Here is a 12,281-nt window from a genome sequence, read left to right on the forward strand (position 1 = left end):
TGCCACTTACGCTTAAAAAAATGTCACATACCGCCACTTAGTTTCTTGTGGCCTTATTACCATTTCCTGTTGTATCATCAATCACCGTTTCCCCAAAAAACTTCCAACATTCTTCAGTCATCACATTTCTAACCAAATTCTACCTATAGTCATTAATTCGGTCACTTCTTTAATGTAGTCGTAATAGTAGTTATCCAGCATCTGCGGGCCGCTTTAAGATAAAAACCCGGGAGTTCGGACTCAATTGGCCGCAAGGCGCTTTCAAATCGCTTGGCCTAAACCATGCGAACTAATAACCATCAACCACCATCCGCTCTCAATCATTGTTGAGGTACCATTCCATATTCTTTATTTAATTTTGTCACAGCCTAAAATTAATTCTATTTGCTTTAATTTTGAAAATGCCAAATTTATCGTTCGAAGAAGGTGACATGACTGTCGAAACATTGAAAGTATACACGCGAGTCTCCGTTCTATATTTGTATGCGTTTTAATAGTGTCTATATTATGAGATGTGTTTGTCACTGCCTAAGTTTTCCGCCAAGAGTTTACGAGTAGTTTGTGTTTGTACACAAATATGAAACACCATTACATAACCATTTTCGTAAAGGTACTGCCATAGGCGTGGTGACGGCACGAAACACAAAATTTTATTTTTTCTATTTCTTTGGCATTAACTCCTTTTTCATTGGAATGTAGAACGTTTACATATATAGATATTACACGCACGTGTTTTTAATGCCCGCCTTACTACCTCTCCAAGACCCCTCCCATTCTGCACCTTATTTCATCCCGATTTTTTTCCTCCTAAGGACGAAAAGAGGAGATTAGGGTCGACGCAAATGATGCATTGCGTTTAATTTAAGGAATATTTATGGCTTGTCATTTTGTTTTCCATATTCGTTCCCCCCGGTAATAAAGGATTCGCGTGTTGGTAATTTATATTTATTTGAAGCGCTCGCTCTCTCTTTTTCTCTCTGCTGATTTCAAAATTTATGCTCCAAAGTGCTTCCTTTCCTCAGAAATCTTCTGTCACTTTGGATTTCATTTTTTCCTCCGCTTTTTTATCAATTTTAAGGCCTCCACGTGTATCACCTAGCTAAGCCTTTTCTCTTTATTCGCAAGGGCGTGTCTTGGTTCTTTGAAACCAACATGAATTCCCTTGTCCAAGGGTTGCGAAATACCTAAAAATGAAACTGAAACATACCGGAAAATAAACATAATCCCATATTTAGTTACTCACTTCACCAGGCAGTTTTCCAAGAGCTTCAATTTTAATAGATGCAATAATTGCTTTGATATCAGTTAGGAATAATTTGTGTTGTAAGTTCAGAAGTTGTAAGAACTGCTGAACTCTTTTGTGTAGAAGAGTTCTTAGAATAAACGTATGCATAAATGATGCATTGGTTTTCAGGAGCACATTATATGTCTTAGTCTGTTTCTATTAATCTCTAAATGCGTACAATAAAACTACTCATTCGTATACGTCGCATGTGCCTATGTGACCCTACAGTAAGTTACCATATATAAAAACCTGTACTTTGATCTAGCAGATATTTAAACTTGAGGAAAATAAAGAAATCAGTTTCTTCCATATCAGTGCATCAGAATAGATTATTTTTCTTCACGTAACATTGCATGTTAGCATTAGCCTCAAGTCTCTTTGAGGCCAGAGGAGGCCTAAGGACAGACTCTTTTTTTCAACTTGGTAAAACCAGAAAAACATAAAGTATAATGTACCTTGCGTTACTTTTATCCTCCATGTAAACTCTTAATCCTAACAGAGTGGTGTTTATTTATCTCTGCATGAAAGCGGTAGAGAACTCTGGAGGAACTGCAAGGGCAGTGACAACAAAAAAATCGGAGAGAATTGCATAGATATAGATCTTAAAGCCCTTAAGGTGAACGTAATCTCTCCATATCTCTTTCCTCCGTCTCCTCTTTCAACAACAGAGCCTGGAATATCCTCAGCCACCGTTTTCAGACGCCCAGAGGTAAACCCCGCGTGGGAAAAAAATGGTGGTTTACGCCCTTCCATAAAAACTGAACCCGTCTTACTGAAATATCTACGATGCACCCATTGACGGTGGATAAAGCCTTTTAGAACCGCTGGGTTGACTAGATAACGCAGGATAAATGAATGAAACATTTATGGCATGTTTTCGAAGTACATGAATTTCAAAACAAAATAGATTTTTCTTGTATGTAATAATGGCTGTATCATATTTAAAAGATATGTTAATATAGGTTTAATTTTAAAAAATACATATAGATAAATTTTAAATAATTATATCTTTTAGCAAAAACCACTAATATAATTGTTCCCTTCAAAGCCTAACGCAAAATATACACTTTCATATCCCAAAGCGACACTCTGTTTTACGGCTCGTAGATCGCCTGGCATTCTGCTCTACAGTCTTATCATATTAAAAATGAGAAAATTCTATTAAAATGAAATTATTTTCATTCTACTATTCACAATTATCTGCAGAATACAACACCAAAATATAAATATATACAGGAGATGAAAAACCCTTCGCATTTAGCTATTCCTCATGTAATACATGACACAAGTTATTCAAAGGGAAATTTTTACTTATAAAATTCAAACGGGGGCGTTCACAAATAACGTTCATCTTAGGTGTTTACAAGCACACACATCATTTTAATTCCCCTCCATTTTATCCACTAAATCATAATATCAATATTTGTTATATATCATAATATATCCACGGCTTAGCGTAGCAAGTTTATCTCTTCTCCATCCATCCTAATTCCGTTTAATCCGATGCCTTGTCCTTCTCTTACTGCCTCTTCCAGGTACATGTTGAACAATTCATGGGAGAGGTTCTATCCTTGATTAACTCCTTTGTTAATTTTAGCCTCTTTATGGCTTCCATATCTCATACGCATTGTAGTTGCTTGCTTCTTGTATAGCTGATACACTATTTTTCTGTCATTGTAATCTATTCCGAATTTTTCCGCAGTCCAAACGTCTTGTTCTATTTCATATTGAAGATGGCTTTCTCCAAGTCCACGAATTCAGTTGCTGTTTCACTTGCATTGCTTTCCCTCTCATGATTCTAAGACAGAATATGGCTACCTTGGTTCCTCTGTTCTTCCTAAAGCCAGATTAATTTTCCGATAAGCCATCTTCTATTTTCCTTTCCATACTTCGACTTATTAATCGCTTAAGTATTTTTGATGCATGTATACACATGACTCATGGTTCGGTGTTCATCACATATCTCTGTCCTCGTCTTCTTTGGCATCGCGATCATCACACTCCTTTGAAAGTCTTCCGTCTTTGTAGCTATCTTTGATTATTCCGTACAGATTGTCCTTGGCTTTGTTTCCGAGTGCCTTGATGATGTCTCCGTCGATTTTGTCTTCTCCAGGAGCTTTTTTTTCTTAAGGTATTTTACTGCTCAATCGAATTCGCTCCTCCATATGTTTGGGCCCTGGTTTTCGTCATCCGTTTCACTCTCGTTCTTCGTCATGTTTTGTTCAATGAGCCTCGGGCCTTGGTACAGTTCTTCGATGTATTGCTTCCATTTATTGCCAATATCTTCACCTTCTATCAGGATATCCCAGTTTACATCACTGATGTTGCTGCTTTTCATTTTATTTCCTCCTAAATGTATCTTCACCAGTTTGTATGCTGTGTCAGTATTCCCAGTCTTTATATTTTCGTTGGTTTACTCGCAGTAGCCTTCCATCCAATTTTCTCTATAGCCTTATTGCATTCTCGGTTGACTTTGATCTTAACCTTCTTGTAGAGCCTTTCCTTATAACAACATTTAGTGTTCTTATATTTTCTTCTTTCTTCTATTAGTTTCCTTATCTCCACTGTGATCCATGGGTTCTTCGTTTTGGCTCTCTTTCTCAACAGTTGCTCTTCTTAAACTTCTGCGGTTACCCTCTTCAGTTCATCCTATCTCCCTTCGGTGCTCCTTTCTCCTTCATCCAGTAGTTGGACCTGCATGTGTTTAGGTGGTAAGAGAAGGACAAGGCATCGGATTAAACGGAATTAGAATGGATGGAGAAGAAATAAACTTGCTACGCTCAGCCGAGGATAGAACAATGATAGCAGTATCTACAAAGATCACTAAACGTATTGGATTGAATCGGACAAAGATACTACGTAAACATAAACAAGATGAAGAATAAAATACTAGGATGTGAAAGAGAGAAGCGGAATACAGTAGTCTCGCTGAAAGGACAAAAATTAGAGCGAGTGGATTCCTTCGCCTATCTAGGAAGTACCATCGCATGGGACGGAGGAAGTACTACAGATATTCAGTGAAGAATAGTTCAAACCAAGAGAGCATTCACAATGAAAAGACAACTGTTATGTTCGAAGAGGATAGAAGTTTAGACGAGAAAACAAGGTGTGAAAACATTCGTATGGGGCGTGGCACTCAACGGATCAGAAGTATAGACCATTTGAAAGGTAGACCAGAAAAACTAGAAGCCTTCGAGACTTGGTGCTGGAGGATAATGTTTAAGATCAAATGGACGGATAAAATAAGAAATGAAGAAGTATATAGAAGAATAGACGAAGAACGGACCTTATGGAGCACCATGGATAAAAAAGGAACCGGATGGATTGGTCACACCAAGAGGCACAATGGATTCGTGAAGAATATCATAGAAGGAAAAATGGAGGGAAAAGTCCTAAGAGGAAAGCGTAGGGATAAATACATGGGGCAAATAAAGAAGAAAATACTTTGCAAAAAATATTGGAAGTAAGCAAATTAGCATAAGATAGGATAGGATGGAGGGCTGCGGTCAACCAATCTTAGGATTGAACGACCGATGATGATGATGGGATTCGAACCCGGACAAGGAGTTTATTTTTAACACTTTGAAAACTGTTGCATTGTAATGTAGATTAACGGATGACTCCGTAAAATGTTACTGTAGCGGAATTTCCCGCAGTTTTTTTAAATTTGCTTAAACCTTGACTAGCGTGGTAGGAAAACTTCCTAATACCGAATACTAATCACGAGACCAATACATTCTTTAGCTCTAAATACCTCCTATCTACCCAAAATTCCATCCAAAATGCCTATTTTTTTACCTCTCTCTATCTCCATTTCCCACCAATCTCCACTCTATTACCGTCTTCAGCATCCCATACCTCTCAGTTTCTCCTGCAGCCGTTCTTCCTGTTTTCTTCAAAGTACACCCATAAACAGTTTTTTTCCCTTTCCAGATTTTTCTATCATGATTTTCGTTTTTATTTCCGTACGTTTAATTTCCTGCATTCTTCATCAAACCAAAATATCGCAGGCTTTCCATTTACGCTTATCCTTCTACCTCCACGACCAAGTTTCTGAACTATATAAACCTCGGTCCATTTTAGAGTTTTCCTTAATCATTTCTGTACATCTTAACTTAATTGACTTGCCATCAACTTCCACTAATTGTGAACGCTTCTTTACCTAACGTAATCCTTATAGTGCTCCCATTATTCTGTCAAATCTCATCCGAATCATAATCCGAATAGGTGAACTTTTTTACCTATTCCAGTTTGTATCCAAACGTTAATATTTAGCCTTCCAATTACTTTAGAATTTCATTGCAACTGCATTTACTTATTCATGTAATTTCATATCTATCACGAAGGTTCTATAATTTGCTTGGTAATAAGTGATACTTTTTTTACACTCGAAGTATTTCCTATGACGTTCCGTTCGCGCTAATTTTTTACCAGGATGACATACAACATCAATCACATAACTATTATCAATCAATCAATCACATAACTAAAGAGACCTCTCTTTATCCCTGTGTCTAGGCCAGGTTGACCTGTGGACGGTGTCGGGAACGGGGTGCAGTTGCCCGCGGGACGGAGCAACACCACCCGGCGGGGTTCCTGCCTCATCCACCTCAGGGGTACACCCGACCGGTGCCGATGACTGCGCCTGCTGCGTCAAGGACGGTGGGTGCCCCTGTGGTGCTGTCTCACCCAGGAGATGTACCCAGTGTGGTCTGGAGCAGCACTGCGTCCACAGTAAGTCCACTGGCATTTTCATTGCTCCCTCGGCGAAACGTGCACGTGTTGGTGGAAATACGTCGGCCATTACGCATGGTTAACGAACCCTCCCCGATGGGAGCAGATCAATGGTTTGAAGACCGGTCGATTGATTCCAAAGCAAATATTTTAAAAATTCAGACATTTTACTTCCTTTAACAAACTAGGCTCCGTTCACTCCAACAACGCATTATGCTGACTTTAATCACGTGTAAAATATTATATAATGTCGCGTAATAATATCCAAAGCGTCATTACCCGGCAATGAAATCTGCAGTGATCTATCAAATTATGTAACTTTACAGGAAAAGACATTATTTGTGTAAATAAAAATAATTTCAGATAATTTCGTACATGTTCCTGATAATACAATGGTTAAATACAGCCGAAAACATATTGCTCAGTACCTACACATTACCAAAACGAAATCTTCCCAGGCACTCTTTTATATTTTTAAATATTAACCAGAAAATATCTCTAAGTTGAGGTCATCTCCGATTTATCAGAAAACCGGAGTGCCTGCCGCACACTCGCCATTGCGTTTTGGTTTATTTCCCCGATGCGAATCATGACGTTGAGTAAAAATACTTCCTACACACGAAACCACTGGAGCGTTTCCACATTTTTTTGACCTGCACGAGGGAATTAACGCACGCTATCGGTCGCGGCAAACAAGTTCTCTGCATCATCCTCGGTGCGCCAATGCAGGATTCCCTCCTCCCAAATTGAAGCACGAGGAAGGGTGACCCAAACGCACACATTCTACGCCACCCTGAGCGGTCTTTATTTTCCCCTCTCCGCCCCTTCGTAATTGCCCCACTTCTGGTGGTGATACTTCTCGATGACCTCTGTCCGCCATCCCTATGCGTGCGCGCATGCCCGTGGCATCTACGAACGCGCACTTGCCATTCGATTCACTCGAAAATCGTTATCCTCAATCTCGAGTCTCGAAGTTTGAAACGGATTATTTTGAGAATTCATTTTATCTCTATTTCGGATACACCTGATCCGATCAATTTCAGATTCGGAGTCGTAATGATTTTTAATATTAGATCCCGTGGCGACATCTTTAGAAAACCGAATTTGTACGCCCTCAATAGCTTCCCCGTCCACCGTAATTGTGCAAATACCGATGTACTTCATGAGACTTGAGCGTCTTCTTCGATGTAAGAATTGCAATGAAAGTGGCCGTTTGCCTCCGAAAACATACAGATTTAACCGAGCATCTTTTCAAATTTTTTTTAAAGATTGCCGATTGAATTTGATTAACCTCATTTTTATACTTAAGTATCTTATTTCAAATATATTTATCCCCAGTTTGGTTCTAAATAACGCATACCCTTTTTAAAAGGAGCCAAGTTAATAAACGCCTCTGTTTTAGTTTTTCGTTAAATTTGCGTAGCATCAGTTTATTGAAATTAGATCCCATCTAGTTCCTGACGAGTAACCTATTTCTCCCCATATTTGTTGTGATAGTGAGCTGCGTAATAACCTGTCACGTTTACAAGAGAATATTAATATTTTGTTAATAACTGGTTATCAAAGTAGGGCCCACCGGATCCCAGTGTATACTCCGGGGTTCACGGTTACAAATATAATGATTAAGTACGCACAAAAGTTACAAAATGCTGCGTATGACATTGTAGCCGACTCTACTTACATTTTTTCAATATAATAAATGCTAGGAAAGACACCTATTTTTAGAACGCTGTCCTCTGACTCTCGAGAGTGAAATTTCGACTTAGTCGCCCCTGGGCAACATCCCCAAGCTTGGTATACCTAAATGCTCCTCAACTCTCTTCTTTTCATAAATATATCGTAAGGTAACTTTGGTGCTTCCCTCGCAAGACAGGTTCACGTTTTCAAAGTAAGTACGATATATTTTAAAAATCCAGCAAAATTGACTGAAGGCATTAATCAGGCAGCCATCATTAGTTGGAGCTTGAATATGATAAATCGATTGCCCTCAGTACAACGTCATATTCCTTAACGTTTTAGATGTATTCACTTTACTGTAAATGAAATTCACAATAATAAGGAAAATGTATTTTACATTATAAAATTTTTCCATTTCTGATTTCAATTATCAGGGCATTAAAAATTTTTAATGCATATTTTTAATACATGCTGCGTTTATTGTTATTATTATAATAATACTTTCCAAAAATTTATTAAATTGTTTATTTTAAAACTTTCAAACAACTAATGTAAAGAGTAATGGATTAATCTCAATAATATATTCCCCTAGAGTGGCAGTGGCCTCATGACGTCATCAAATTAATTAGCTCCTTCGAGCCTTTGCGTTTAATAAAAATTGATGGAACTCGAAAATGTCCCAATCTAAACCCTGATTTCAAGAGCTTTCAAGAAAATACTCACCTTATTTTCTTAACTGCAATTAGATACAGCCTTTCCTGTCCTTGCAAAAATTCATCCTAAAATTTTTGCTTCCAAGCACCCATTGAGGTGAGGTTGTCTCAGAGAAAAAGATCGGAGAGAAAGGAAATTTAAGCGTCGCCGATTAATTAGCTGAGTGCTACCCAGCAGGCACGGCCGGAATTAGTACTTTTTTCCAAGCTTTATTTTCAATGGCCAGGGGGTAGAGAGTGAAAGGGCAAGGGTGACACCTTCTCTCTCAGTGTCCTCCTTTCTTTCGCGTCCACTCCCGCCCTTCCGGCTGGCGGCATTGTCCTATTATTCTGTAGTGTCCGCGCGAATACTCAAGTTTCTGTCAATTATCCACCTTCCTTTTCCCCTTCTCTCTATCTCTCTTCCATTTCTTCGATCCTTTCTTTTGCTACATTCATTCTTTTCCACTTCTTTTCCCCTTTCTCATTTCCCCTCTCCCATTCCACTTCCACTCATTCGTTCCTTGGCACTTTTCACGCGAGGGGATAGAACTTGGCGCCGACGCCGCCGCCGGTCAGATTTTCGGAGGCCATTCCCATCAGACATCCGCGCGGAGACTCTCAGTCGAATTGCTTTTCATGGAATTGGAAGACGGTTCTGTATAAAGTATGGTCGGTAAATGTGTCGATGCCGCTCGTTCCCGCAAATAAGAAAGTTTCGGAAACAATTTCCGGAGTAGTATTTTCAACGTTACTGACCTGAATAACTGAATAAATTGATAAATTCTTCTCAAAAATACGCCACCAATACTTCAAGTTACATAAATTTTCACTAAGCTCAACACCGACGGACATTTTGAACGCTAAAAAGTTAGGTTCCCTTACAATAATTCATATCATTTAATCTCAATTGCCACACCGTTTGCAGCACAATTCAATGACAAGTTTATTTATTTTATTGACCTTCAATCATAAATTACTCATTTCTGACTCTTAAGAGAGAATGAAGCAGCTTATATCAAATGATGAAGATACTATACATCTACTCGTAGGTGAAGTACAGGACATTGGATCCCGGAGAAGTTAGATATAACACCATGATTTATCTAGTGCAATGATTTTTTATTTCTCCCTAACTCAGTATAACCACTGAAGGATCTTATTTTTGGTGAATTTGATAGATTCATCCTACTGCTACTCACGTGGAACGTAAAACAACTGACTGATTTGCTGCATCATATTCTTATCTAAGACGCGGAGGAAATACCAAAAAACCGAAATTTTATATGCCCTGGGGCACTTAACCTGGAGTATTTCCTCATTGCATCTGCGATAAATCATGTTTTCATTTACTATGAATACGGAAATTGTTCTTTTTATCCTTGATCATTTTGACTATATCTCTGGTGCCATTTAGGTAAACTCCTTGCTTTAATACCTTCACTTCAGATAAGGTCCTCCGATACAAAGGCTGATAAATTTGATTTTGTATGCAAGATGACTATTACTAGTCCAGGATGGCTTATTGCACTGCCAATGGAAAAAATTTACTTCGGTTAATTATTGAATTTACAGTGGGTGGAGAAGATAAAAGCTAAAATTCAAAGGTCATATTATCATTATCACTGGTCAAATCATATTATCATTATCACTGGTCAACCAATGTTAACAGTGTTGAAAGATTTATATGTCAAAGACATAAACTTACCCAACAATAATATGCTCAAAAATATATAATAATGAAAACACTTCAAAATGAGTCTGCTATCTACCTATCAGGATCTATGAATAAGGGAACAGGCCGCCAAAAATTCACTTAATAATACTGTTTCCGAAGTAGTGATTATTAAACGTAAAATTTTATATTTTCATTAGTTAACACTACTTCATATAACAGCTATTTACCGCATTAGTTGATATTAGTTCACCAATGAATCATAAATATTCTACGTTAGCTCGATAAACGTACCTGTTTTCGATGTGAATAGCGTAGCTATAATACTTTTTTTTTGGAAGCTAGATAGAATTTAATATATAATCAGTAAATATGTACAACACATTTTTAAATGTTATTTAAAACTCATTACTGACAAAGGAAAATAAAACTAGAAAGAAGAATCATTTATTTTCGTTTTCAAAGTGGTGAGTTTTTTCTTAACGCTTTCTACGCGTTGAAATTTGAAAAATACGCTAAGGTAGTAACCAGTTACTGACAATAATGGTCCATTCATCAAATCTTTTTCACTGAATTTCATTTTTTTCAGCATTGTGAGTGGTCAAAAAATAATTTAAATATATGCACAATCATCACCTGTATTCCAACAAAAATTGACCAAATCTAACGAAATATTTTGGAGCGTTCCTCTTTTCTCATATAATTAATAAAATAATCAGTGATGCAATCGTTCATACCTATCTTTCGATTTTTATTAATATTTTTAAATATACCCTAAGTTTTATGCGCCCTTTTGTGCATGATAGCATTTAATAGTTTTAAATAAAAATCAAAATCATATGCAGGGAATAGGGAGATATTTTTATGAACTTATTAAATAGCATTATTCGTTTCTATAATAGCACACTCTCATAGAAATAACTTGATTTGGAGGTTATTTGGAGGTTAGTGGTAGTTATTTCATAACTTATTTTATTTATTTTCTCCGTTGTGGAATGGCACTGTTCTACACACATCAGCAGTTGATGCTCTCGACGGAAATGAAATGAAACCACTGAAAGGGAAGTCCATGAAAAGATTCTGTTTGTACCATTTATGCGCCAAACCTACTTCTGTCACCCTCACTCAACCCCAGTGTTACACTTGAGGTTTCCTTCTCTCCCGATTTTTCCATTACTACCACCTTGAGCCATCCCCTCCTCTCCTACATGTCCCCTCTCCAGCTTATACCTTCTCAGGCTCCATTCCTCCCGAGAAACTTTTTTCATATCATCCTCTTTTATAAGTATTTTCCCTCTCGACCTTAGGGTTTTCCTTTTCATAACTCGGACATCAATAGACCTGCTCTTACCCCTGGGTATTTCTCACTCTTCTTCATGCTATATTCTCCCCTCCTCCCCTTATTTTTCATGGAAACGTGAAATCCTCTCAACATCAATTTCTACCGAAAGCATGATCATGTACATCCCGCATAGAAACTCCCTGCATATTATTTTTAAGCACATCGAATTCCAATGTTTTCGTAACTTCAAATGAACAGCACGTAATACTTGTTACGGCCTTACTATGGCCCATGTTCTTATATATGGGAATTCAGTTGATGTAAAAATATGCTAAAGTGGTAAGTAGCTTGCTTGTTTATTTCAAAATCTCTATTTTCTATAGGTACCTCGATTTCATATCCCCTACTTTTTATTCATGAAATTTTTTATTTATTTTTTATATAATTATTTATTATATATCATTATTATATATTATTTATTTATTATTAATGGTTGATGTTTTTTTACTGAAGAATAATGATGAATCGCCAAATTTATTTTTAAATGGAGCAGGAAAAGAATTGCAATAATCGCTCTCCGTGCTATGTTTACAAGATTTGGATTACTTCTACATGGTATAAATGTAGCTTTTATTTTTTAATTAGTGTTCAATCATAAAAAAAACAATGCAAGACACATTATTGAAGGAACATAACATTAAAATGACACCGGAGATAACATGGCACACTGCCGGTGGGAGAGCTACTGAGTCGTATCTCAGTAACATATGCTTTCAATTATTCATCTTGAGATTGAAGAGAACCAATAAGCTTTCTGCCATTTCAGAGGGCAATAATCCCACTTAAAAGGCAACAGTTTTTCAAAGCAAACAGAAATGCAAGTCAGTTATCTATTACGTCCACTAAACTTTTTCTAACAGCAGTGATAACATCAAA

At 37.3% G+C, this 12,281-nt stretch overlaps 1 protein-coding gene across 2 annotated transcripts in view; it reads left to right on the plus strand.

The window, feature by feature from the left end:
• Positions 1-12,281, plus strand: part of LOC139700024 (uncharacterized) — a 569,652-nt gene that overhangs the window by 219,669 nt on the left and 337,702 nt on the right. For both annotated transcript variants that reach the window (XM_071598462.1, XM_071598463.1), the window contains one exon: positions 5,804-6,019. In XM_071598462.1, the coding sequence (XP_071454563.1) occupies positions 5,804-6,019 (216 nt within the window). The remainder of the gene's footprint in view (positions 1-5,803; positions 6,020-12,281) is intronic.

The sequence above is a fragment of the Hetaerina americana genome, unplaced genomic scaffold, assembly GCF_022747635.1.
Source record: "Hetaerina americana unplaced genomic scaffold, ioHetAmer1.1.p SCAF_10, whole genome shotgun sequence".
In the NCBI taxonomy this organism is placed as follows: Eukaryota; Metazoa; Arthropoda; class Insecta; order Odonata; family Calopterygidae; genus Hetaerina; species Hetaerina americana.